The 23,883-nt window shown below is 52.8% G+C and overlaps 1 protein-coding gene across 1 annotated transcript; it reads left to right on the plus strand.

Annotated features, from left to right (window-relative positions):
- The first annotated feature begins 6,976 nt into the window (after positions 1-6,976).
- CHGA (chromogranin A) lies at positions 6,977-21,102 on the plus strand. Its single transcript, XM_049770730.1, has 8 exons — positions 6,977-7,270; positions 7,936-7,985; positions 10,623-10,716; positions 11,525-11,593; positions 14,497-14,595; positions 16,067-16,575; positions 18,318-18,890; positions 20,688-21,102. The coding sequence occupies exons 1-8, from the start codon at positions 7,225-7,227 to the stop codon at positions 20,769-20,771; spliced, it is 1,524 nt and encodes a 507-aa protein (XP_049626687.1). The 5' UTR covers positions 6,977-7,224; the 3' UTR covers positions 20,772-21,102.
- The last annotated feature ends 2,781 nt before the right edge of the window (positions 21,103-23,883 follow it).

The raw sequence follows: 23,883 nt of genomic DNA on the forward strand, positions 1-23,883 counted from the left end.
AGCAATAGAACAGAGAGCAGGGCATTTGCCTTGCACAAGGCTGACTGGGGTTCAATCCCCAGTATCCTATGTGGTCTCCCAAGCCTGCCAGAATTTGTTCCTGGCTCAGACCCAAGAGTAACCCTGAGTGCTGCTGGGAGTGGTCTCAAAACAACACAACAAAAACAAAAATCCAGGAGGGATATATTCATGGTTAGTCACAAAACACATTTTGTGCTGGGATGGAAATTTGGAAAGCAGTCAGGGATGGGGGCCCCTGTGGGCAGTGATCTCTTTGAGGGAGACCAGGTCCCTTGAGCACTGGATTGATTCTAAGATAAGCAGCAGACCCCTCCTTACCACCCCCTTCAAGAACAGACCATTAATCCCTCCAGGCTTCTTCTTGATGCATAATTAATGCCCAGTTCACCACATCTTGGATTTCCGTCTCCGGTCTTTTTGTGCCAGTTGGAAACATCAGATAATTGTTGGGAGAGTGGGGGTAGGGTGCAGATATGGGTCCCAGATCTCTCCTAACCAGGGCCAGAACCTAAGCGAGGAGATAGAGGGGCTTAAGGCTGCTGCTTGACTAGGAGACGGCAGATATATTTAGAGCAACAAAGGGATTTTCTCCAAGGAAATCTACCCATTGTTCACTGTCAAACCTCTGGTGCTGACGGGAAGCAGCTCAAATGTTAGGGTGATAGAGGCCAAGGAGTGGCATGCACAAAGCAGATGGCTGGACCCCACCAGTCACTCCATGTCTTTGAGCTTCTCTTCTGTGTATGAAAAATGGCTGTTGCACCTTAACCAATGCTATACTGTACAGATGAAATCATGTGACATGCATGAAGCTATGTAGCATATTATGTAGCATATTACCAGGTCCCCCAGAGGTCACCAAGGGGGTTTAGCAGTGGATAGTTTTGCACCCACCAACAGTTCCTTCCCATGTGGTCGGGTCTGATGGATTAATCCCTGGCAGTTGGCATTTTCTTGGTGCTTTCAAAAAGCAAATGAGTTATACAGGGGGGATGAATCCTTTCTCCAGAAGAGAACCTCAATTGGAAAAGAAATTGTGTCCCCATTTCCTGGGTCCCCCTTAGCACAGTTCTGTGGTGAGTATCATAGTTTCTTAGCAAACTATGGAAAACTGAGTCTGCTCTGAGTGTGAGCTCCAGTCTTTGTTGTTTTTTCTCTTTCCTTTTCTCATTCAGTGCTTTCTGGGATCCCCTCAAATTGCCCTGTTCTTCTCTTGAGATGTGTATGTTTCTTTTTTGTTTTTGTTTTGTTTTGGGGTCACACCTGGTAATGCTCATGGGTTACTCCTGGCTCTGCACTCAGAAATCACTCCCGGCAGTCTCAAGGACCATATGGGATGCCAGGAATCTAACCTAGGTTTTTCTGGATTGGCCATGCACAAAGCAAATGTCCTACCACTGTGCTATCTCTCTGGAACCGTGTGTGCTTCTGAGAGAAACTAAAGACTTGCAAAAATCCCACGACTGACTCTTTGAAAGGTCCCCTGGAAAGGCCACAAGAGGGGTTGAGTCATAACCATGCAACACAGATGATTCTTTGCCCCTTTTCTCAATTTCCCCCATGCCTAGCTGCATGCATGGGTCATGAGTCCATTCAGCCAATGAATGCCTTAGGGCACTGGGGTTCAGTTCTCCAGTCAAGTTCTGCCTGTGAACAGCACTATTAATGGTGCCTACCTTGCAGGGTGGTAATGCAAACCTCTTAGAACCATGCCTTACCTGGCTTTCCATAGGGTCTCTTAAAATTTATCCTATGAGCTGCTGAGCATAGAATTCTTTTGTTGTTGTTTTGGGGCCACACTTTGTGGCGCTCAGGGACTACTACTGCTTTGCACTAAGAAATCACTCCTGGCAGGTTCAGGGAATCATATGGAATATCTGAATCAAACCCAGGTTGGCTGCATACAAGAAAAATGCCCTCCACTCTGTGCTACCACTCTAGCCCCCACATACAGAATTTTTTGGGGGGGGGCCACACCCGACGTTGCTCAGGGGTTACTCCTGGCTGTCTGCTCAGAAATAGCTCCTGGCAGGCACAGGGGACCATATGGGACACCGGGATTCGAACCAACCACCTTTGGTCCTGGATCGGCTGCTTGCAAGGCAAACACCGCTGAACACACAGAATTTTAATGCTGTCCAGTATTTCTATTCCTGGAGTGATCAGAGTCATCCCTGATGTCTGCTCAGCTCACCCACACACAAACACATACACCATGGTACCCCTTCACCCCAGCATGTGCCCAAGTTCAAGCTAATAAGTGGTGAGAAGTGATCTCTGTTAAATTAATTAATAAAGATGGCCCTTTGGATGGGCTTGAATGGTGGTGGATGGTGATGGAGGCCTCTCTTCTCCAGCTCAGGACCACATGGCTTCACCTTCTCCATTAGTTGGCGGGTCTGCCAGTTCAGGTGGTTGCAGTGGGTAGAAAACTCACATGTAGTCAGGTTTCTTTAGGAGATAACATCTTTATTTGCCCTGGCCATCATGTGTGGCCTATATTATAATCCTATTTAAACACATGCCATCCTTAGCTTGCCCTGCATCTTAGCTACCTTCAGCCATCTCTTCTCCTGCTACTTCTCCATCCAGGTAAATCCTCTTCCCCTTTTTCCCTTCCAGTCAAAGGCTTTTGTTACCTCCCAAGACCCCTCCCAGAAATGGGAGGCTCTTTCTTATAGGTCAGGTTACAAGAAGATTGAGAGGTGGGGTTACAATCTCGATCCATTGCCTTACACACCCGCATTGTTGTCATCCACCTTTGCCCCTTTGTGACAATGAAGAAATGGTGGCCACTGGCACTGCTGTTTTTATACCTAAAATGCCAACCCTTTGCTGAGGACAACTGGGCACTCCTCCCATGCCCTTCATGAGTCTTCATGACTCCCTGCTGGGCTGTGTTGGGAGAGAAATGAAATTTCATCTCATTCCACTGTACTTTGAGGGTTTTTTTTTTCCTTCCATCAGCTTCTTGTCCCTAGATATGGGTTTGGGATTTGGGGTGGTTCACTATGACATCCTTGATCTCAATTTCCAAATAGGTTCAAACCTCTGTGTGACAGTTCTTGGGGGCTGTGCTCTAAGAAGTCACAGTAGCACATAGAGAGAGAAGAGAGAGCACTTTAAAAGCATGGAGTGAAGTCCAGTGATCAGCATAGCCATCAGTAAGCCTCGTTGGTGACAGTTTTATTGATGGTCGTAATCAGTTGCAGGATAAGCAGGGCTGGGTCCCTGGAAAAGCAGAGTTCCAAGAGGAGAGTTAGGCCCATGTCTCCCTCGGAGCCCTTGTTCCATTTTGAAAGCTGAATGCCTTTCCTTATGGTCACTGGACAATGAAATCATGTTAAGTGCTACAGAGCTTTGTGTACAGATGCCAGACAGCTAAAACAAAACAAAACAAAACAAAAACAAAAAACAAAAAAAAAAAAGGAAAAGTAGGAAGTCAAATGTACCAAACAATACAAAGTATGGTGGGGCAGTAGAGATAGTTTAGCAGGGAGGGCTTTTGTCTTGCATACAGCCAACCTGGCTTCAAAACCTGGCTTTTCATAGGATCTCCCAAGCCCACCAGGGGTGATCCCTGAGGGTAGAGCCAAGAATAAGCCCTGAGCACTGCCAGGTGTGGCCCAAACAAGCAATATATAAATACATGTATATGTGAATGTAGTGTAATGTAATTTTTATATTTATGATGAAATCAAACCTTTGTGATGTGATGCTGGGCATTATCTTAGCATATTGCAAAGCTAAAGCACATTTTAGTGGTAAACTTATTCTGTTTTTTCTTTTCCCCTCCCAACCCCATTTATCTTGCCATTGTGATAGTGGGAGTACAGAGAGCTGGTCACAGCTCACCAGAGATTACTCACTTCATTCTGGCTCCAGTACTGTTGGGACTATGTTCTGTGCCTGCAAAGCAATGCTGGGTCTTCAACTCCAACCCTAAGCTTGCAAGGCAGTTGCTCTGACAGAGTTAGCTCAAAGGCACTCAACCACCCACCCCTAGTCACTCACTCAGTTTTTAGCTGAGGTCTTTGACCAGAAATACAAAAAACTGTCTGCCTCTATAGAGGCAGAACAACTGCATGATGATGGCTCCTTATCTTCAGGCAATGTGGTTGCAAGGGACTTGCCAGTATTTCTAGGCAAGGTCACACTTTGGTGCTGGAGTTCTGTGCTTCGGGTTAGCTACTCTGCAGATTCTTTATGCTTCTCTGCTCATTTCCCCCTGAGGCTTCCTCTGGCATCTGTCCTTGTCCCCAAGCACTCTGTCCTGCAGACAGGCAAGCCTGCTCCCTTATGAACCTCAAGGCTTTGCTGAAATGTCATCTCCTTGGCCAGGTCTCCTGAGACACACCCTACTTTAAAAATAATCCACATGGGACAAGAGACATAGTACAGCTGGTCTGGGATCTGCCTTGCACACAGCCACCAGGATTTGATTCCCAGCACCACATGTAGTTGCCAGGAGTGATCCCTGAGCACAGAGCCAGGTGTAAGCCCTAAGTACTGCTAGGTGTGGCCTAAAACCAAATCAATCAAGATCTACCATTTCCAATATACTTACACACCCACATTCTTCTCTGCCATTGTTTCTCCAGTGGGTGGGTGGGTTTGGATTTGGGGCCCAGTTAATGGTGCTCAGAGGACCATACAGAGGCAGGGATTAAACTCAAGCCTTTGGTAAGCACTGCAGAACTCAGTGCATTGAGCTTCTGCCACCTTTCATTGAGTATTTGTGGGGAGAGGGGGACATACCTGGTGCTCAGGGATTACTCATGACTCTATGCTCAGAAATCATTCCTGACAGGCTCAGGGGACCATACAGGATGCTGAAGATCTAGCCACAATAGGCCTCATAAGTAAATCAAATGCCTTACTTGCTGTGCTCTGGCCCCATTAGTTTATTTTAGAGTTACACCCAGCAGTGCTCAAGGCGTTTCTCCTGGCTCAGTTCTGGAGGTCATGCCTGGCAGTGTTCAGGGGACTGTACAGTGTTTGGGCTACACCCAGGCTGTCCCCATGCAAGGCAAGAGCTCAGACCTTTGAAGCGTCTTCCCAGCCCCCACAGTTCATTCTTATCCACTGCACTCACTGCCACCTGAGCCTGTTTGCTTCCCCTTATTTATTCATTATCTGTCTTCATCTTCTCAAAAATAAAGTCCCCGAGGGCCAGGAATGAGTCTAATTTGTTCCTGTCTTATCTTCATCACTTGACATAGGTGTGTGCTAGTCCAAGCACTCAGTGGGTATTTAGCCAGTAGCTGTTGAGTAGATGCTTAAATGCACCAACGGGACCCTGCTTGTCTTCTCTGAGCTCTTCTGTCATCTCTCTTGGGTAAGAGGTTGAACACCGAAGCAGGAAAGGGCAGCAATGATGGGGTTATGGGGAGGAGAAGGGACCCTGAACAAGTCAGCCTTGGACCCAAACCCACATTCCCTGGCAGAGCACTGGGAGAAAACAGCCTGTGAAGGAGACAACCACATGCCCATGTCTCCTTGAATTAGAACTCGCCAGGCCTGTGACCATGGGTAACCTCTTGCAGGAAAGAAATGAGCATGTAATGCAGTCACGGCTGAAGCAAATGTATATTTGTGAAGACACAAATATGATTCATTAGAAGACTGAGCAATAGCACAGCAGGTAGGGCACTTGCCTTGCTCCTGACTGACCCAGGTTCAATCTCTGACATCCCATATGGTCCCCCAGCACTGCCAGGATGATTTTTGAGTGCAGAGGCAGTGTCAACACTGCTGACCCCAAAAACAAAACAAAATGATAATTTATCTGGCTAGAATAAAGAAGCACATGTTTCTGGTGCTGATTAAAACCTATTCTTAGACAGATATTAACTGGAGGCTCCTATCAGGGTGTGTGTGTGTGTGTGTGTGTGTGTGTGTGTGTGTGTGTGTGTGTGTGTGTGTCTTTTCTCGAATCCAAGACCTTCCCACCCTCTTAAGAATGAGAGTTCACTGTACCTAAGCCACTCCAAATAATTTTCTGTGTGTGCCAAGGAGGTTGCTCCTAGGGCTGGGCACGTGTCATATGTGGAAGACCTGGGTTTAACCCCCACCACCACCTGGTTCCCTGAGCACTGCCAGGAGCAATCCTCAGAGCTGGGAATTAGTCCCTGAGCACCCCCAGAAAATGGTAAGAAGTTACCGTGAGGTTGAACAAGGGCTGATGTCCTTACAAGGGGCGAGTAATGTCTTACAGTCCTTTCAAGACCTGCTGTGATGATCTACTTTTAAGATCTGTCCAAGGGCCGCTCCCTCACTGCCCCTCCACACCTCATCCCAGTCCAGAACAACTCTGACACTGGCCTGCGCTAAGAATTCCCTCTCCAGGGGTTGAACTTCAAATCCTCCAGATCAACAGTCATGTACTAAGTGTGTTTACTCAGGGACAGGGGACAAGGCTTCGAAAGCAGAGGCGTGCAAACATTGCTCCCTTAAACCACCCAAGGACAGACACAAGGACAAATCGTGCAGGCACAGAATGGGGCCCTAAGACCCAAGGGACGCTGAAGAGTGAGGTATCTTCCGTGTGTGAGGTCAGGGGCGCTCCCACTGTGTCGGAGCTGGCAGGTATCTAGGCTGGCTCTGGGGAGCCTGAGCCCCAGGAGATGGGGTGAGGTGGAGAGGAGGGGAGATGGAGGGTTTGCATGCATGCTTGTGCGTGAGCACACATACACACAAAAGCATACCAAGCACATACACAAGCACATAATAGAGGTACACACAAGTACACACAAAAGCACAGATGCACACGCACAAGCACAGGTGCATACACAACACGGGCTGCTCTCTGGGCTTCCTGGAGGGCAGCTGCCTGCCCCCCAGCAACACGGATGGGAAGGAAGGACCCCAAGGGGCTGCCAGACCCCCGGAGGGGCGTGGCCGGGCCCGCGTTTGCGATGACGTCACTTCCGAGGCCCGCCGCATATAAGCGGGGCTGGCGCGGGCGCTTCTGCCGCCGTTGCTGCAGAGCCAGAGCGGGTGCACGCACGCGCGCGCGGCTGGACGGACGGACTGTCGGAGGGAGGGACGGACGGACGGACAGATCCGGAGACGCTGCGCCGCCAGCAGCTCGCCCCTGGGCTTCCCGTCTCGCCTGCCCTCGCCCGGGCACCCCCCTCGATTCCCGGCCCCCCGGTGTGTGTGTGCCCTGTACCCGCTGCTCAGAGCCCCCAGGTGGTCACCATGCACCCCGCCGCGGTCCTGGCGCTCCTGCTGTGCGCCGGGCAAGGTGAGCGAGCGCGGGGTGTCGGGGTGCGGAGAGGGCTGCGGTGGGGGGCGCCCCTCGGGTGGTCCCCGCTCCCCGTCCCCTGCTCCCCGCCCCTCTCGGCCTCCAGCACCACGGACAGCGCCGTCGCCTCCTCCAGCCCGACCCGCCTGGAGGGAGGGTCTGAGACCTGGGCTCTGTCTGGGTCCTGGGGGCTCCAGTCCCAACCTCCCCAGGCCCTGCGACGCCCCCCAGAGTCCCCCCACCTGAGCTCTCCGGGCCAGGGAGGCTCGCCTGGTGGCTGGCCAAGGTCACCGGGGTATTGGGGCGACTATCGCCCCAACCTTCTTTCCCTCTCTGCCCTGCTTTGGGTATTCATTCCCTCTCCACGAAATCCCCCTGCTTTCTCGCTCCTTCCCAGCTCCACACTCAGCCACTGGCTTGGATGCCCACACCAGGCCTGGAGCCAGGAGGTGCTTATCTGAAGGGAAGGGTTGATTGGGGTGGCCCCTGGGAAACCATCCCTTACACCCCGCCTAGCCTTCCCCCCCCCACCCCCAGCAGCATTTGGAGGAGTGAGATGGGGGAGAGAAAATTATCTCCTGCCTCTCCCCGAGGATGGTTTTGAAGGGTGACCCCCAGAACCCTCTCTCTTTCTCTTTCTCTCCCCTCCCCTCTTCTCTTCCCAGTCATTGCCATCCCTGTGAACAGCCTTGTGAACAATAAAGGGGACACGGAGGTAAGAAGGTCTGGGGGTGCCTGATGAGGGGCGGGATTCCGAGGTACTGATGGGCACCTCACAACCTGCTCTCGGGCAGAGCCACGACTTGGCCTGGCATGAAGCCAGGAGCCAGCACTGCGGTTGCAGAGCCAAGAGAGCCTTGGAGAAGCCACGGGAGACATTGGCCAAGGCTCCACCGCCCTTCGGGCTCCCAGCATCCTGCACAGCACAGCACAGCAGAGAGCCCCAAGTTGTACCCATTGGGTGCCAGGTCCATGGCCCTAGAGACTCAGGCTCTGCTTCCCTGTGGGTTCTCTGGAGTTGCAGCTGTGTCCAGACCTCTGAGCATGGCCCCTCCTTTTCCCTTTCCCCTGCTAGAAACCTCTGCTAGTGCTCTGTGCAAACACCCCCCCCCCAACACAGGCAGTCCCTCGTGGCCTCTCCCAGAGGACCATGATGAAAACACTCTTGATTCTGACCCCGGTGCTGGCCCATGTGGCTGTTACCCAGGAAAGGTATTGGGGATATGGCTGGGTGGGGGTCTCTATGAGAAGCAAGAGCCTCTCTATGTGGCCGGCAGCCTTGGGGTTCACCTGGGGATGTGCCGGTGCTTGAGTCAGATTTCCCCTGCCACTTCTCTTTTCTTTCTGAGGCTGTGATTAAAACCCAAAGTGTCAGGGGCCAGAGAGATACTCCAGCAGGAAGGGCAATTGCCTCCCATCCCCAGCACCACAGATGGTCCCCTGAGCCCTGCCTGGAGCGCTCACTGAGCGCAGAGCCAGGAGTCAGCCCTGAGCACTGCTGCTTGTGATCTTAGAACAAAACAACCAGAAAGCTCAAAACCAGAAGACTCAGAGAGGTTGCAGCCTTTACTTTACTCACCGAATTTCCCACTTTAGCTGCAGAGAGACATGAATCTAACTAAACTCTAACCACTTCCTGGAGTGCTGGGTTGTGTGTGTGTGTGTGTGGACCCTTGAGCCTCTCAGAACCTGTGCCTTCTCCATAGACACTATTTCCTGGGATGAGTGGTAAAGGGTAGGATCTTCAATGGGAGGGACTCAGTAAACAGGGGCCTGCCATTCTTCCCCCTTCCTCCCTGCCCTTCACATCAACCCTCAACCCAGCTCCCAAATCACTCCTCAGGGATGAGCAGTGGGGTTCCCAGTGTGACGTCTGGTGGGGGGACTAATGAAACAGAGCCATACCCAGAGGTGCTCAGGGGTTCCTCCTGGCTCTGAGCTCAGTGGGCTTGGGAAACCCTTTGGGATGCTGGGAATCGAACCTGGGTTGGTTATATGCAAGGCAAGTGCCCTCCCTGCTGCACTATCACTTCGGCCCTTTGGGTATCATTTGGGTCCACTGTTAGTGCCCAGGAACCTGAGCTGGGGGCACTAGAGCAGCCGGCGAAGAGCTGAATGTTCCAGCCAGGCTGCTGGGATCCTCAACGCCTGTTTGCCACCCCGGCTCCTGGGACAGGTTGCCTTGGCACCCAGAGGCACCGCTGCCACCCCCATGCTTCCCACTGGCATTACCGGGTGCCTGTCTGACACCTCCTGCTTCCCCACCAGCTCCACACAGTTCTGCACCCCTCCCATGGTGGGGTGCCTTGCTCAGTGCTCCTAAGTAGCTCCCCTATCTGTGCCTCCTCTTCTGGGGAGGAAACTTCTCATCTCATCCTATAGAAGAGGCCAATGCAGCCCCTTTCAGCCAGTCTCAGGCCCAGGCTCTCAGAGAGAGGCAAGCAAGCTCCTGCAGTGCTCAGAGGCACAGGGGCATGCTGGGGGTTGAACCCAGGACTCAGGCTGCAACATCTGCATTCCAGACCTGTGAGTTGTTACGTGGGTCCCAGGTGGCATCATTTCACATTTTGGGTCTCAGATTTATCAGGGGCTTGGGCTGTCCATAAAACCAGGCATGTGACTGGGGGCCCTGGACAACCCCATATTGCTAGGGTTCAACCAGAGTGAAGGTGTTCACCACAGATGGGGCCAGACTTGGAGGCTGTGTCCTTCAGTTCCTGCTCCAATTGTGCCAGCCCAGGATTGTTGTGCTCAATTTCTGTTTGCAAATAGGAGTGAGCTGGGACTGGTCTTTACTCAGCTCTGGATACACCAGGAGACTGCCTGGAGGCAATTGCCTTAAGACCTGACCTCCACAAGAAACAGTATGTGCCAGACTAGAAGCCTGCACAGCTGGTTATAGACTAGAGAAACAGCCTGTGGGGCTGTGAGAGTACCAGGTCCTCAACTCACCTCAGCAGGGCACCTGCATACACCAGAAATGGTGTTTTCGATTCTCATGGTTCTCACTGGCTAGGAAGACAGAAAAAGGGCCTGATCTGGGCACCCATGGCCATGCCCCTAAAAACCACAGCAGGAACCAGAGTTTATTTTAGTTTTAGAGACTCCCCAAGCTTAGTAGGTATAGTATTTTTGCCACGCACAAGACTGACCTGGGTTCAATCCCTGGCATCCCATGTGGTCCTCTGAGATTGCTAGGAGTAATTCCTGAGACTAGAGCCAGGGACACCTGGTTTGGTCCAACAACAAACAATCGGAAAAAAAGAAAAATAAAACAAAAATGGTGAAAGTTCCTGCCCCACATCTCCAGAGCTGTACACCTAGTCCCAGCCGCACACCCTCTTTCTTCCAGGTAATGAAATGCATCGTGGAGGTCATCTCGGACACACTGTCCAAGCCCAGCCCCAAGCCCGTTAGCCAGAAGTGCTTCGAGACCCTCCGCGGAGGTAGGGCCCAGCCCAGCTCAGGGCCATGTTGCTGGGGTTCAGGGGGCAGGAGAGGGAAGAGCTTCCGCTGGAATTCAGCAATGTTATTCTGATCAGTTTCTGCAAGACTGATGCTGTTGTGTGCATGGGGCCCCCCACAGGCTGGGGTCACTGCTATATGCATGGAGTAGATGTATGTGTGGAGCAGACAGACCAGCCAGAAGGCTGGGGAGGAAGCCCAGTTTAACAGCCTTTGGGTAGAATGAGGCCAGGCTGCTGCAGCCAGCCTGGGGCTTGGGGCTTGGGGCTCCCTGAAGACAAGAATGCCACAGGCCGCACCATGCCCAGACAGGCTGGCTGACATGTCTCAAGACAGGCAGAAGCAGGACCACGAGTTTCCAAGAAGGAGCCAAGTCCTGAGTAGCTGCAGGGCACATCCATCAAGGACATTGAGAGGAGAATTTTAAAGAATAGTTTTAGACACATCTTTGAGGGGAGAACAGTGAGCAAGAAAGACGCTCTGGGCAGGCAGACAGGAGCAAGAACTAGAAACAGGGACACGTGTTTAATTTTAGAGACCTTCCCAAACCTCCTTTTAGTAGCTGAGAGGTGGGTGGGGTGAGGAGGGGGCACAGGGACTTCCTGGGATTCTGGGAGAGACTTGATGCTTGAGAGATGGCCGCTCCAGTGTTGTCCTGAGATTCGCTGCCCTGTTACATGAGTGTGGAGTTTCCAGCAGCATGCCCTGGTACTCGGCTGCAAGGGCTGAGGGTGACTCGCTGATGCTGCCCCCTCAAGGAACCAGCCTCACACATGCCCCTTTCCACAGATGAGCGCATCCTCTCCATCCTGCGGCACCAGAATCTGCTCAAAGAACTCCAGGATCTTGCACGTCAAGGTATTTCTGGCAACTGCTTGAATTTGTTTTTGTTTTTGTTTTATTTTGGTTTTTGGGCCACACCCTGTGACACTCCTTGGAGATACTTACTTCTCCTTGGGAATCCTGGGACTTTCTCTTCATGAAGTTGGGGGGGGGGGCGGTGGGCAGTTTCTGTCACTGATATCAAAAGAATGACCAGGTTTTGGGTCAGGGATGTGGCAGAACATCAAGGCTCATGCGTGGAGTCCCCAAGTACAAATACCCAGCTCAAGGTGGGAGAGAGATTCAGGTCCAGAGAGGTTGAGTGACTTCTCTGAGCTCACACAGTGAGTGACGGACATGCTCTGACCGTTTGCAGCTCTGATGTTCCAGTGCTCAGGGGCTACTGAGGCTGAGAGGAACTTTCAGGACTGGCTGGCAGGCAGGACCTCATTCCCAAATTAGCTGAAGAGAGACTCAAAGGGTTTCTGGAGAGGGAAGGAAGGATCCCCTTTCTTCTTGTGAGCATCTGTTTGACTGGAAATTCCCATCTTGCTTGACTTAACCTCCCCAGCAGACTTTTTTGCCCTAAGCGTAACTCAGTTTTCCTTCTGGAGTGCAGGTGCTCTTAGCTCTGATGGCCCCGAAGTGCCCACATCTGACACAGGGTCCTCCCTGGCCAGTGGAAAGAGCAGTTTTACCCATTAGGAGGGAGGGACACAGGCTGACCTCGCGGTGGAAGGCGACCATCTACTTGGGAACAGGATTCAGACACCCTGAGGTGGGAGCCTCACATGGCATCTCAAATCTGCTCCCCTAGGGAGTAAGGACCAGCTTTAGAATTGGGGGCCAGTTGGGGGGCATAACATCTTATTTAGTTACAAAAGAGCCCCCTCTCTAAGGCCTTGGGGGAAAGCATTGGCCCTTGTAGGGACAATGGGAAGGGGCAAAGAAAAATGAACACAGAGGAGGGTCCCCCTAGTCAGCACTTGAGTCTTCCTTCCCTTCTGCTATGCTCTGCCTGCCCAGAGGCAAACAGCGCCCCTAGTGGTTGTCGGGAGTCAGACAGCGCTCCTTCATTTTCCTCACCTTCATCTCTCACCATAACTCCTTCCATTTTCTTAGACTAAATAGTGGATGATAAGATTCTTTTATGGAGCTTAGGATCAATTACCAGGTTTTTTATACATGTAAAGTATGTTCCCTGCATTGAACCACATTCTCCCAACCCGATCATTTTTAATTTAGTGTTCAGGGATGGAGCAATAGTGCAACAGATAAGGCGTTTGCCTTGCACGCAATTGACTGGATTCAATCCCTGTCACCCCATATGGTCCCCCGAGCCTCCCAGAACTAAGCCCTGAGTATGACCGAGTGTGACTCAAAAACAAACAAAGTAAGTACTTAAGGGCTGTCTGACTTTGTTTAAGTAAATATAATGGCAATGTTTCTGAGGTGAATCCTGAAATCTCTGTGCACACACCTCCGCGTATAGCCAATAGAAACTATCTAATATCAGATCTATATTGGGCATCCATCCTCTGCCACATCTGCCTCATAAGGCTTTGCGTATATAAGACCTAGGGCTTGATCTTCAACTACAAAAAAACAATATGATCAGCAAGATAGGTAGGGCATTTGCCTTGCATGAGGCTTACCCGAGTCTGATCCCCGGCATCCTAGCATGCCAGAAGTGATTCCTGAGAGAAGAGCCAGGGAGTAACCCCCAAGAGCCTCTGGGTGTGGCCCATAAACAAAGAAAAAGGAATATGATCATATTATAGTCAAATAAATATTCACTATTTATTTTGGGGGGTGGTCACACCCAGCAGTGCTCAGGGGTTACTCTTGGTTCTACACTCAGAAATAGCTCCTGGCAGGCTCAGGGGACCATATGGGATGCCGGTATTCGAACTACCGTCCTCCTGGGTGCAAGGCAAACGCCTAATATTTGCTATTTAGTCTAAGAAAATCTCAGTCATGGTCAGAGATGGAGAGGAAGACCAAGGAGCGCTGTCTGGCTCCCGGAAACCACTAGGGGCGCTGTTCTCCACCGGCAGGCAGGGTACAGCTCTGTGCCTGTCCACCTCTCCTCCATCCCCGAATCCTACTTCCCACATCAGTGCTCTCCTTTCCCCCTCTACCTTAGCACCCCTAAAGCAGATTCTTTTCATAGAGGAGCATGTGAGCACAGAGTGAGGGATCGGCAGAAGGGTGTCCCAGGCCAGAGCTGGACACAGTCCTTGACTGACAGCCACCCTGGAGGGCTACTGCTGCAGTGTCCACCATAGGAGAGAGTCATTTCCAGCAGTGGGGTTCCCCGGCTCCCCAGGGTCTCCCCAGAACTAGGCGGGCAGGTGCCATCAGCAGCCTCTGCAGAACATGGGGATCACTGGGCATCACGGCACAGGCCAGTGCTTCTCCCATCACCTTTGAGTGATGTCAAGGTTCAGGGGGCCCAAGTCTTGAACCCTAATGAGAGGGACTGCTCCTACGTGCCCTCACTGCCAGTCAAGCCCTCTATTTGAACTGAACACTCAAATCCAGCTTTTTTTTTTTGTTTGTTTGTTTGTTTTTGGACCACACCCAGTGACGCTCAGGGGTTACTCCTGACTTTGCACTCAGAAATTGCTCCTGGCTTGGGTCTCCAGGGGATCATCTTAGGTCAGCCATATGTAAGTCAAATGCCTTACCACTGCGCCACCACTTTAGCCCCTCAAATCCAGCTTGATGAACCAATCCCCACTACTCCTCAGATGCAGCCAGTGAGTGAGAAACTGAATCTAGAGAGGTGACAAGGGCAGCCAGACTTCCTCTCTGTTCCTTGCCTTGAACACCACATGCCCAGCAGAGAGATGAGGCAATAGCCATGCTGCTTGCAGAGACAGATGTGTGCAGTAGGGCTCAGAGCACTTGGGACTCTCCTCCTTTTTTCATGCCAGGCGTCAAGGAGAGAAGTCAGCAGCAAATGAAGCAGAGCAGTTTGGAGGATGAGCTGGTGGACACTTTTCAGAAGCAGGGCAAGCAGACTCCACTGAAGGGTAAGGGTCACTCCATGGGGGAGCCTTCAGGAGGGGTACGGGCACCTGAGAGATTAGGGGATCGTGAGGGCAGAAGCCATTCACATGGCCCTGTTGTAGTGTCACTTCCTTCCATTTATGAGAGGGGAAATTTAGGCTCAGAGCAGTGATGGGTTCTGCCTGAGGGGTGTCATACAATTGGAAACTGACGCCTGGCTCCACCTGTCTTTGGAGCTCTAGTGGGTTCCTTGCTGTTGGGGTGACACTCCAGGGCAGGAAGTGCCAGGGCAGGGTGAAATGCCAAGACTGGAAGTGGTGGGGCAAAGTTAATCTCCAGGACAGGAAGTACTGGAGCAGGGTGAATCTCTAGACAAGAAGTATCTGACCTACTGAACAAACAGACTTAACTCAATGTCTTCCACTAGCCATGGCAGAGGTTCCCCCAGCCACAGAATATGGGGCACCAGGATATGCCAAGTTGTCCCACAGCTGCCTTTCTGTTATTGAAGAGTGTTGTGGGCCAGAGATCCTGCCTTAGGCCAGTGGGATGCCTGTTCTCATCCTACTAGCTGCAGGCAACTCCCAGCAGCCCCCAGGCCTTCTCTCTGGGTGCAGAATGGCACCCAGTCTCAGCAGATTAAGGCTCAGGCAGGAAGGTGGCCCAGGTGGCTCCTGTGAAGCTGCAGGTCCTACAGGAACATACACACACCACTCCTGTCTGCAACCAGAGAGAGGCTAGAATTCCAATATCAGCACAACACGCCAACCCTTAGCAACTGGAGGCTGCATAGGAGCATGGAGCCCACCTGAGTCCCTGGGCTGGGGACATTCCTGGGCCTGAAATGGCATCTACCTGGCAGTGTGCCTTCTCCATCTAGGTCTTGGCATCCTCCTCAACAAGGCAAGGGATATAGGAGTTGCACTAGTAAAAGCCCATCTGCAAGGGAAACACAGAAGAAACCCCACAGGTAGTAAGGGATCAGGACACATTATGGATGCCCAAGATAGAATCCTAGTGCAGAGCAATAGCACAGCAAGGAAGGTGTTTGCCTTGCACACATCCAATCTAGGTTCAATCACTGACATCTCATAGGATCCCCCAGCACTGCAGGGTGTGGTCCCCAGACAAAACGGAGAGAGAGGGAGGGGAGAGAGAGGAGAGAGAGAAGAGAGAGAGAGGGGAGAGAGATGGGAGAGAGAGAGGAGAGAGAGAGAGAGAGAGAGAGAGAGAGAGAGAGAGAGAGAGAGAGAGAGAGAGAGAGAGAACAATGCCCTAAACTAAACAATGTTTAGTTCAGGATTCAATTAGTTGCTGGGGTCATTTTCAAGGACTTTCTTATCTTCCGCTTTAAGAGATAGAACTGCACAGAAAAGACCCAGCCCCTGTTTCTGGAGTGGGGTTCTCAGGTGGGGAGAATGACTGAGATGGGAAGCTGGGCCCTGGTGGGAGTGTTTCCTTCCTGTGGCTGACCCAGGCCTGACTATGTTGAAGCCTCCACAGTGGGGATGGCCCCAGCATCCTCTCAGTTGGTTGCAGAAGAAAAAAGAGCTTCTGAAAAGATGGAGATTTACAGAGACTGGCCCCAGGCCTTCACACGGAGGAACCAGAAGGACGAGGCTCCAGGCAAGAAAGAGGAAGAGGATGAAGAAGAGGAGGGAGAGGAGGGAGCATCTCCCAGCCAGGCCCCAGCTGGTTTTACCAACCTGAAACACTCAGTGTCAGAGGCCAAGGGGGACAATGAGGACAATGCACTCGGTCAGGTGGTTGCTGAGCAGATGCACCAGGCAGAGGGAGCAGCAAAGAAGGAGGAGAAAGAAGAGGCAGGGGCCAAGAAGTCTGGAGGACAGGCCTTGCCTGATGAAGACCCCACCACAGCGCTCAGCACAGCCCCGAGCTTCAGCACCACAGAGAACCCCAGCAGGGCAGGTACATCAGACATTGAGGCCTTAGCATGCGTGGGGGACAAGGGGGGCCCATCTGGGAGCACAATCCAGAAATGGGCTCCCATTTCTGGGGGGATAGGGGACTGAGGCTTAGAAGTGGGTCACTAGGGGGTCAGAGTGATAGCTCAGTGATAGGGCATTTGCCATTCATGTTGCTGGCCCTGGTTCAATCCCATATGGTCCCCCAAGCCTGCCAGGAGTAACTTCTGTGCAGTCTGGAGTAAGCCCTGAGCACTGCAGGGTGTGGCCCCAAAACAAAGCAAAACAAAAAGTGGGTCACTAATCTTAGACCCCACAGCCCACTGGTGATCAGATGTCCAGTTGTTGGACATGCATTCCCCACTCACAGCTCCGCCCCACACACTGCATGAGTGAGTAGTGGCCAATAAGGAGGCCAGGCTGGGGGCCTGGGCCAGTTGAAGCATCATCAGGAGCAGACTAGTCTGGGCAGTGTCTACTCCAGCCAATCTCCAGAGACACCTTCTCCATTCTTCCCAAGGGGAAACAGCAGGACCCGCTCTTCCTGGTGGATGGGTCAGCTGGGGAGACAGGCAGAGGTTGCCTTGAACCTCATTCCAGTCACTTTTTCCTCCAGGGGAAGAATTTTATTTTATATATAATGACTTTATTTAAAACATCAAAGATAAAAAATTTTTCATGATTGAGTTTCAGTCATAAAACATCCAACACTGTTCACCAGGGTAGATTTCCCACCACTTGTGTTCCCAGTTTCCCTCCTCTGCCAGCCTCTGGAGCAGACATTTTTTGTTTTGTTTTGTTTTTGTTTTTGGGCCACACCCGGTGGTGCTCAGGGGTTACTCCTGGCTGTCTGCTCAGAAATAGCTCCTGGCAGGCACGGGGGACCATATGGGACACCGGGATTCGAACCAACCACCTTTGGTCCTGGATTGGCTGCTTGCAAGGCAAACGCCGCTGTGCTATCTCTTCGGGCCCTGGAGCAGACATTTTACCCCCCCCCCTCTCTCTCTCTCTCTGTCCTTCTCTCTCTCTCTCTGTCCTTCTCTCTCTCTCTCTCTCTGTCCTTCTCTCTCTCACACACACACACATCTTTTTTAACACTGCAGTTTGCACTATTATTACTGAAGGGGTATCACGCATCTCCCTTTCTCTCCTTTCTTCACCTAGTTCTTGTCTAGAGTGATCAGTTCCAACTATCATTGTCATAATGATCCCTTTTCTGCCTTAACTGCACTCCCCCACTCTTTGTTGCAAGCTTCCTACCATGGACTGATCCTCCTGGCCCTCATCTTTATTATCTCTGGATATTATTACTACACTATCTTTTCTTTTTTCTTTTGGTTTTTTGGTTTTAGGTTTTTGAGTCACACCCGGCAGCACTCAGGTTGCTCCTGGCTCCACGCTCAGAAATCGCTCCTGGCAGGCTCGGGGGACCATATGGGATGCCGGGATTTGAACCACCGTCCTTCTGCGTCTAAGGCAAACGCCTTACTGCTGTGCTATCTCTCCGGCTTTTATTTTTTCTTTTTCTTTTTTTTTTTTTTTTTTTTTTTGCCACACCCGGCGATGCTCAGGGGTTACTCCTGGCTGTCTGCTCAGAAATAGCTCCTGGCAGGCACGGGGGACCATATGGGACACCGGGATTCGAACCAACCACCTTTGGTCCTGGATCGGCTGCTTGCAAGGCAAACACCGCTGTGCTATCTCTCCGGGCCCCTTTTATTTTTTCTTATATTCCACAATTGAGTGCGATTATTCTTTGTCTATTGTTCTCCAGAAGAAGAATCTCAGAGAGAGCAGGGCTGGCCCCGGAGAGCTAGGTCTTGACGCACGGTGGAGGTTTGGGGAATGGGAGCCAGGATGGGGTGTCCCTTTCTCATTCTCCTGCTTTCATCCACTGTCCAGGCGAGTCTGAGGCTCCAACTGTAAATGGAGTGAGAAGAACGGAGGCTGAAGAGCCTCAGCACCCCAAGAAGAAGGGGACACAGCAGCATGACCGGCAGCTAGAGCTGGAGGAAGAGCAGATGAAAGAGGAGCTGGAGGGGACTCCTCGTAGCCCAAGCAAGCAGCTAGGGCCCAAGGAAGTGGAGCAGGAGGAGCAGGGGGAAGGGGGACAACACCCCACCACCCCTAAGCGGTGGAGCAAGATGGACCAGCTGGCTGAAGAGCTGGCGGCTGAGAAGCGCCGGGAGCGTGGGGCCGAGATGCTGGCTGAGCCAGATGACTCCATGAAGCTCCGTTCCCCGGCCTACGAATTCAGGGGCCACGGGCTGGCTCGAGGCTGGCGACCAGCATCACAGGAGGACATCCTGGAGGGCGACCTGCCCCTGAGGATGCGCGGATACCCCGAGGAGAGGAAGGAGGAGGAGGGCAGCGCCAACCGCAGAGCTGAGGTAGGTCCCGTGGGGGTGGAGAAAGGTGGGAGGTATGGGTGTACCCTGGGTCACAGGTAGGGATCCCAAACAGTGCCTAGGGACCACAGGAAATGTAGTGAGGCTCTGGGTGGTATCTTTTTGTTTTGGGACTACACCTGGCAGTACTCAGAGATTACTCATGGCTCTGTGTTCAGGAATCATTCCTGGCAAGCTCAGGGACCTTAAGGGATTCTGGGGACTGAACCCAGATCAGCTGGCATGCAAGGCAAAAGTCCTACCTGCTGTGCTATCACTCTGGTACCTGGGTGGGTCTTTGTCCCAAAGCTCTTCTGGGGTTTCTGAGGGTTGGGAGCAGGATGGATTTGGGGAGATGGTAGCCATTGCTATATGGAGCTGGTCTAGCTGGGGTCTGTGGTGGGCCCAGTGGATGCCAAAGGCAGAAGGACAGGCATGGTGGGGGAACCTGATGGCTTCCCACGGAGCTTTTAACCCTGGTTCCCCAGTGGTGTCTCCTGTCCCCACACACTGGCATGTCCCCAGCCACACCTCACTGCAGGTCCCAGCCCTGGTCCCACCCCATGGCATCCCCACTAGACTTAAGATATGGCGGTGGCCGGGGTGAAGTGAGCACAAATGCTCACATGCTGCCCTTCCCTGGGCTCCTGTTTTTCTTTTCTCCTTGCCTCACCTCTATAAGGGCGGGCTCAGTTTGGGGGGCCAGACCTGGTGGGAGACCCCTTGGGGTGCAGATCCACAGGAGGGTTTGGGCAGGAATCAGAGGTCTGGTGAATGTCCCTAAGCATGTGCTGGCAGAGGCCTGATGTGAGAAGCCCAGGGCCCAGGTAGTGGAGCTGGGCCTGAGGGAGGCCTAGACTGGACCTTTTGGTATCTTGGTTTGGGGACCACTCCTGGAGGTTCTAAGGGGACCATGCGGGGCTGGAGATTTATTCTGGGGCTCCCACAGTAAAGCCTCTGAGTAGCCCTTGTACCCCTCCCACACCTCTATGAAGGACTCAGCCCAGGGGCGGGGTGGGGAAGAGGGACAGGACCCTTGGCTTTGGGCCCAGGATAAGCCTGGGTACCTCTGAACACCCCAAGGTACCTAGACTCTGGAAAGTAGAGGGCCCCCGGGGTTCTGGGCTGTGGGGTGATGTAGGGGACTCCCAGAAGTAGCCACAGAACCCTCTTGGGCTGGAGGGCTCAGGTGATCCCAGCAGGGTGGGGGGTGGGACTGACCTGAACCCCACTAAGTCTAGGCTCTCATAGGTCTGAGTCCCAGACCTAGAAGGAGGGTAGACATTCCTAAGGCTGGGCCCAAAGTGGGGGGTCCTGAGAACCAGCTGCCAGGTAGCTGGTGCTGGGGAAGGCCCAGGCCCAGCCTTAGGGGATTGCCGCCAGACAGACTCAAGGTCTCCATCAGGAGACCGGGCCTCTGACTGGGTGGCTGCCAGACCAGAGACCTATGCCTGTGTGTGTGTGTGTGTGTGTGTGTGTGTGTGTGTGTGTGTGTGTGTGTGTGTGTGTGTGTGTGTTGGAGAGACAGACAGACAGACAGACAGGTAGGCAGGCAGGCAGGCAGACAGGCAAAGAGAGACAGGGAGATGGTGAGAGAATATGAGAATGTGTGTGTGAAAGTCAGAGCACGTGTGTGTGAGTGTATGTGGAAGCACCCATGTTCATAAGCTTGACCTGGACACCCAGGAGGCCCCCAGGGGCAGCGTGAAGTCGAGGCCCTGCCTGTATCATCACTGAGCCTGGGCAAGTGGGAGCTCAGAGAGGACCATCCACCCCAACTCACGTGCTTCTCCCTGCTAGGACCAGGAGCTGGAGAGCCTGGCGGCCATCGAGGCGGAACTGGAGAAGGTGGCCCAGGAGCTGGAGGCCCTGCGACGGGGCTGAGGTGGTGGCCCTGACTCTCGTCCCCTCTGCAGGTTCCCGGGGCTGCTGCTGGTCTGGTCAGGAGGTGGCCCCAGGCAGGCCACCCTGTCCTTGCCCAAAAGTGCGCCTCTCTTGCTCTCAGCCCTGCCCAGCGCACCCCCTGCTGGGTGGACCCCTCTGTCTTCAAACAATCATCCTTTCTGAACACAGGCAGCTTTCTAGAAGTTTCCCTCCCACCATCAGCTCCATTAGCCACGGCCGCAATACCTTCCGGTGTCTGGGGAGCACATGAGCTCCGTATGGACTCGTGTATAAACTCCATCTGGAGGAATAAACCTGCTCTGGGCTGTGCTGTCTCCCGCTGATGGGGCTGGGATGGGCATGGGGACAGGGATGCAGGCTGCTGCTTCTGTATCTGAGATGGGGGTAACAGCCCTGCCTGAGTCATGAAATAAACACATGTAGCATCCCCTCTTCTGCTCTGATGCCCCTCCAGAGCAGGCCACAGGAGCCAGGCTGGGAATCAGCCAGGTGCCTGTCACGGGCATGAACGTAGTGCCCTGGGAGCCGCAGGTGCGGGACCTAGTGGGGATCCTAGAGGGCTAAAGGTTCTCGTCACAGGTGAGATGGCTCACCCAGTCAGGACCGAGGTGGCCTCCGGTTCAGCCCTGGAGTGCTGGGGAGGGGACAGGCTGAAGATTGGGGCCATGACTGGATTGTGAAACAGCAGTTCCAGGACCAGGATGAAGGCCTCTGAGGGGTGAGCAGACCCCACTGTTAGAGCTGTGTGGGGCTGGGTCAGATGGTATCTCCATGTGGTATCCATGGTATCTCCATGTGGGAAGGCCCGGGAATGACTCCAGGAACCACCTACCACCCCCCCACACCAACACATCCCATGGCATGAAATCACCTCAAATATATACACATACAAATACATATACGTTTATGTACATGTATGTACCTACTCAATTACCCCCAGTACCACTTGCCACTCCCCACCTGTTGTATATGAAAATATTTCCATAAGATTATTCTTTGCCTGTTGTCCCACCTTGACCTTCCAGGTGGGGATGCTGTTGAGAGCCGAATAAATAGTTGAACGAGGTGTTCAGGGTCTTTTGGCATAGGTTACTGGCTGGCTCCGGGTGTTTTTTGGAGCGTGCAGCAGGCTGACAAAGGACTCTCTTCTCCCAACCTTTTACCCCTTAACCCTCCTGTCTGTGTGGATTATTTGCTGCGGATAACTATTACCAAGATCTCCCCCCAAAAGGGGACAAGGGGATGGGAATCAAGTTCTCATTCTGGGAGTTCTTTGTGGATACACAAACAACCAACAAAGGAGTAAACGGGACCCAACAAATGGGGCAACACCTACCCACCTACACACTTCTGGTACCACCTGCCACCCCAATATAATACCACTCACCCCCAATACTCATTCCCCCCAACACTCACACCCTCATATTCTTAACACACAGGCACACAACATCTACCCTACCCTCACTCTCATCCACAGTAATACTCAAATACATCCCACACCCACCCAGACACATATACCCTCATACACCCTCAAAACTCACATACTCATATATTCATACACATATTCAACCCAACACATAAGACTCCGGTGAGTGTTCCTGTCTCGGGGCCTCCACTTCCTCAGCACAGATTGAGGATGAAACCTCCCCCCAAGACTGAGTAATAGCACAGCAGGGTGTGTGCATGCAGCCAACCGGGTTCGATCCCCAGCGTCCCATGAACCCATGAGCACTGGCAGGAGTAACCTGAGCACAGAGCCAGGAGTAGCAGCCCCTGAGCATCACTGGTGTGATCCCAAAACAAAAGCAGACAAATCAAAAAAGCCTCCTTCCTCAGCCTGGGATACTGAGGGGCTCAGATGTGAGGCACAAACCACTTGGCTACTAGGAGGGACCACGTGGCTGAAGCTCAGTGCCTCTGGAGGTGAGCGGAGGGTGCCCATGGTTGAGGTCCGATGCCAAGGGGCACTTCCTGGGTGTGCCACCGTCAGGCTTGTCACCTCCTTACCCCCCTCCCCCGAACAGGACACTGCCTGTATTCCCAGGCTAGCAGAGAAAGTCGGCAACTGGAGACCCCAGGACCCCTGGGCTGGAATGAGGCACTTATGGGTCCTTTAGCCTCCTAGCAAGAGTGAATGTGCTTCCAGCCTCACAGCAGGGACAAAGGTTCAGGCATCCTGGAAGCAGTAGCCACACCAGTAGGACAGTCGCGACAAGCTTGCCAATAAGTACATGTGTCGGTGGGGGAAGGACAGGCCACCCTGTTCCAGCATCAGGAGGCAGGCCCACCAGACACCCCAAGAAAAAGTGGCAAGACCATGCATGGTCCTTAAAGGCAGCCCTGGGAAGGTCCCATAGGTTCCACATGTGGAAACCCCCACCCCAAATTATCCCCAGGGTGTTGTGAGCCAGCACTGTAAAGTGTAGCTCAGAGACAGGCCCATGGCAGGTTAAAGGAGCCCCCCCACCCACACTTTTCTTTTTTTTTTTGGTTTTTGGGCCACACTGGTGACACTCAAGAGCTACTCAGAAATTGCTCCTGGCTCAGGGGAACATATAGGACACCAGGGTATCCAACTGCAGTACATCCTGGTTCTGAGTCAGCTGCGTGCAAGGCAAACACCCTACTGCTGCGTCAACGCTCTGGCCCCTAGAGGAGCCACATTTGAGGTACAGGAATTCTGGGATTACCTGCAGCCATTTTGTACACCTCACTAACACCAAGCTGCTGCTCTGTTCCTCCCAGCGGCAAACCTCCAGCCTTCCAGAGCCATCCTCAGAGAAGGCACACCAAGGATTCACCACCTGAAAGGAGGCCCTGGGGCCAGTGTGATAGGAACCCTGGGAGGATATTTGCCTTGCACACAGCTGACCCAGATTTGACCATTGGCATTTCCTATGACCTGCAGTGGAGGCTCCCCCAGTGTTAGCCCTCAGGTGAGGCTCTGCATTCTTGGTCCCTCAGACACACCTTCCAAGTATCCACTGACAGAACTCAGGTGCTTGGGCTGGGTCCTGAAACCATTGTGAGCCCCATTAGGAGCATCCTCACCCACTGTAATGGGCCACAGCACCCCTCGTGCCAGCTGGGC

The sequence above is a fragment of the Suncus etruscus genome, chromosome 3, assembly GCF_024139225.1.
Source record: "Suncus etruscus isolate mSunEtr1 chromosome 3, mSunEtr1.pri.cur, whole genome shotgun sequence".
Lineage (NCBI taxonomy): Eukaryota > Metazoa > Chordata > Mammalia > Eulipotyphla > Soricidae > Suncus > Suncus etruscus.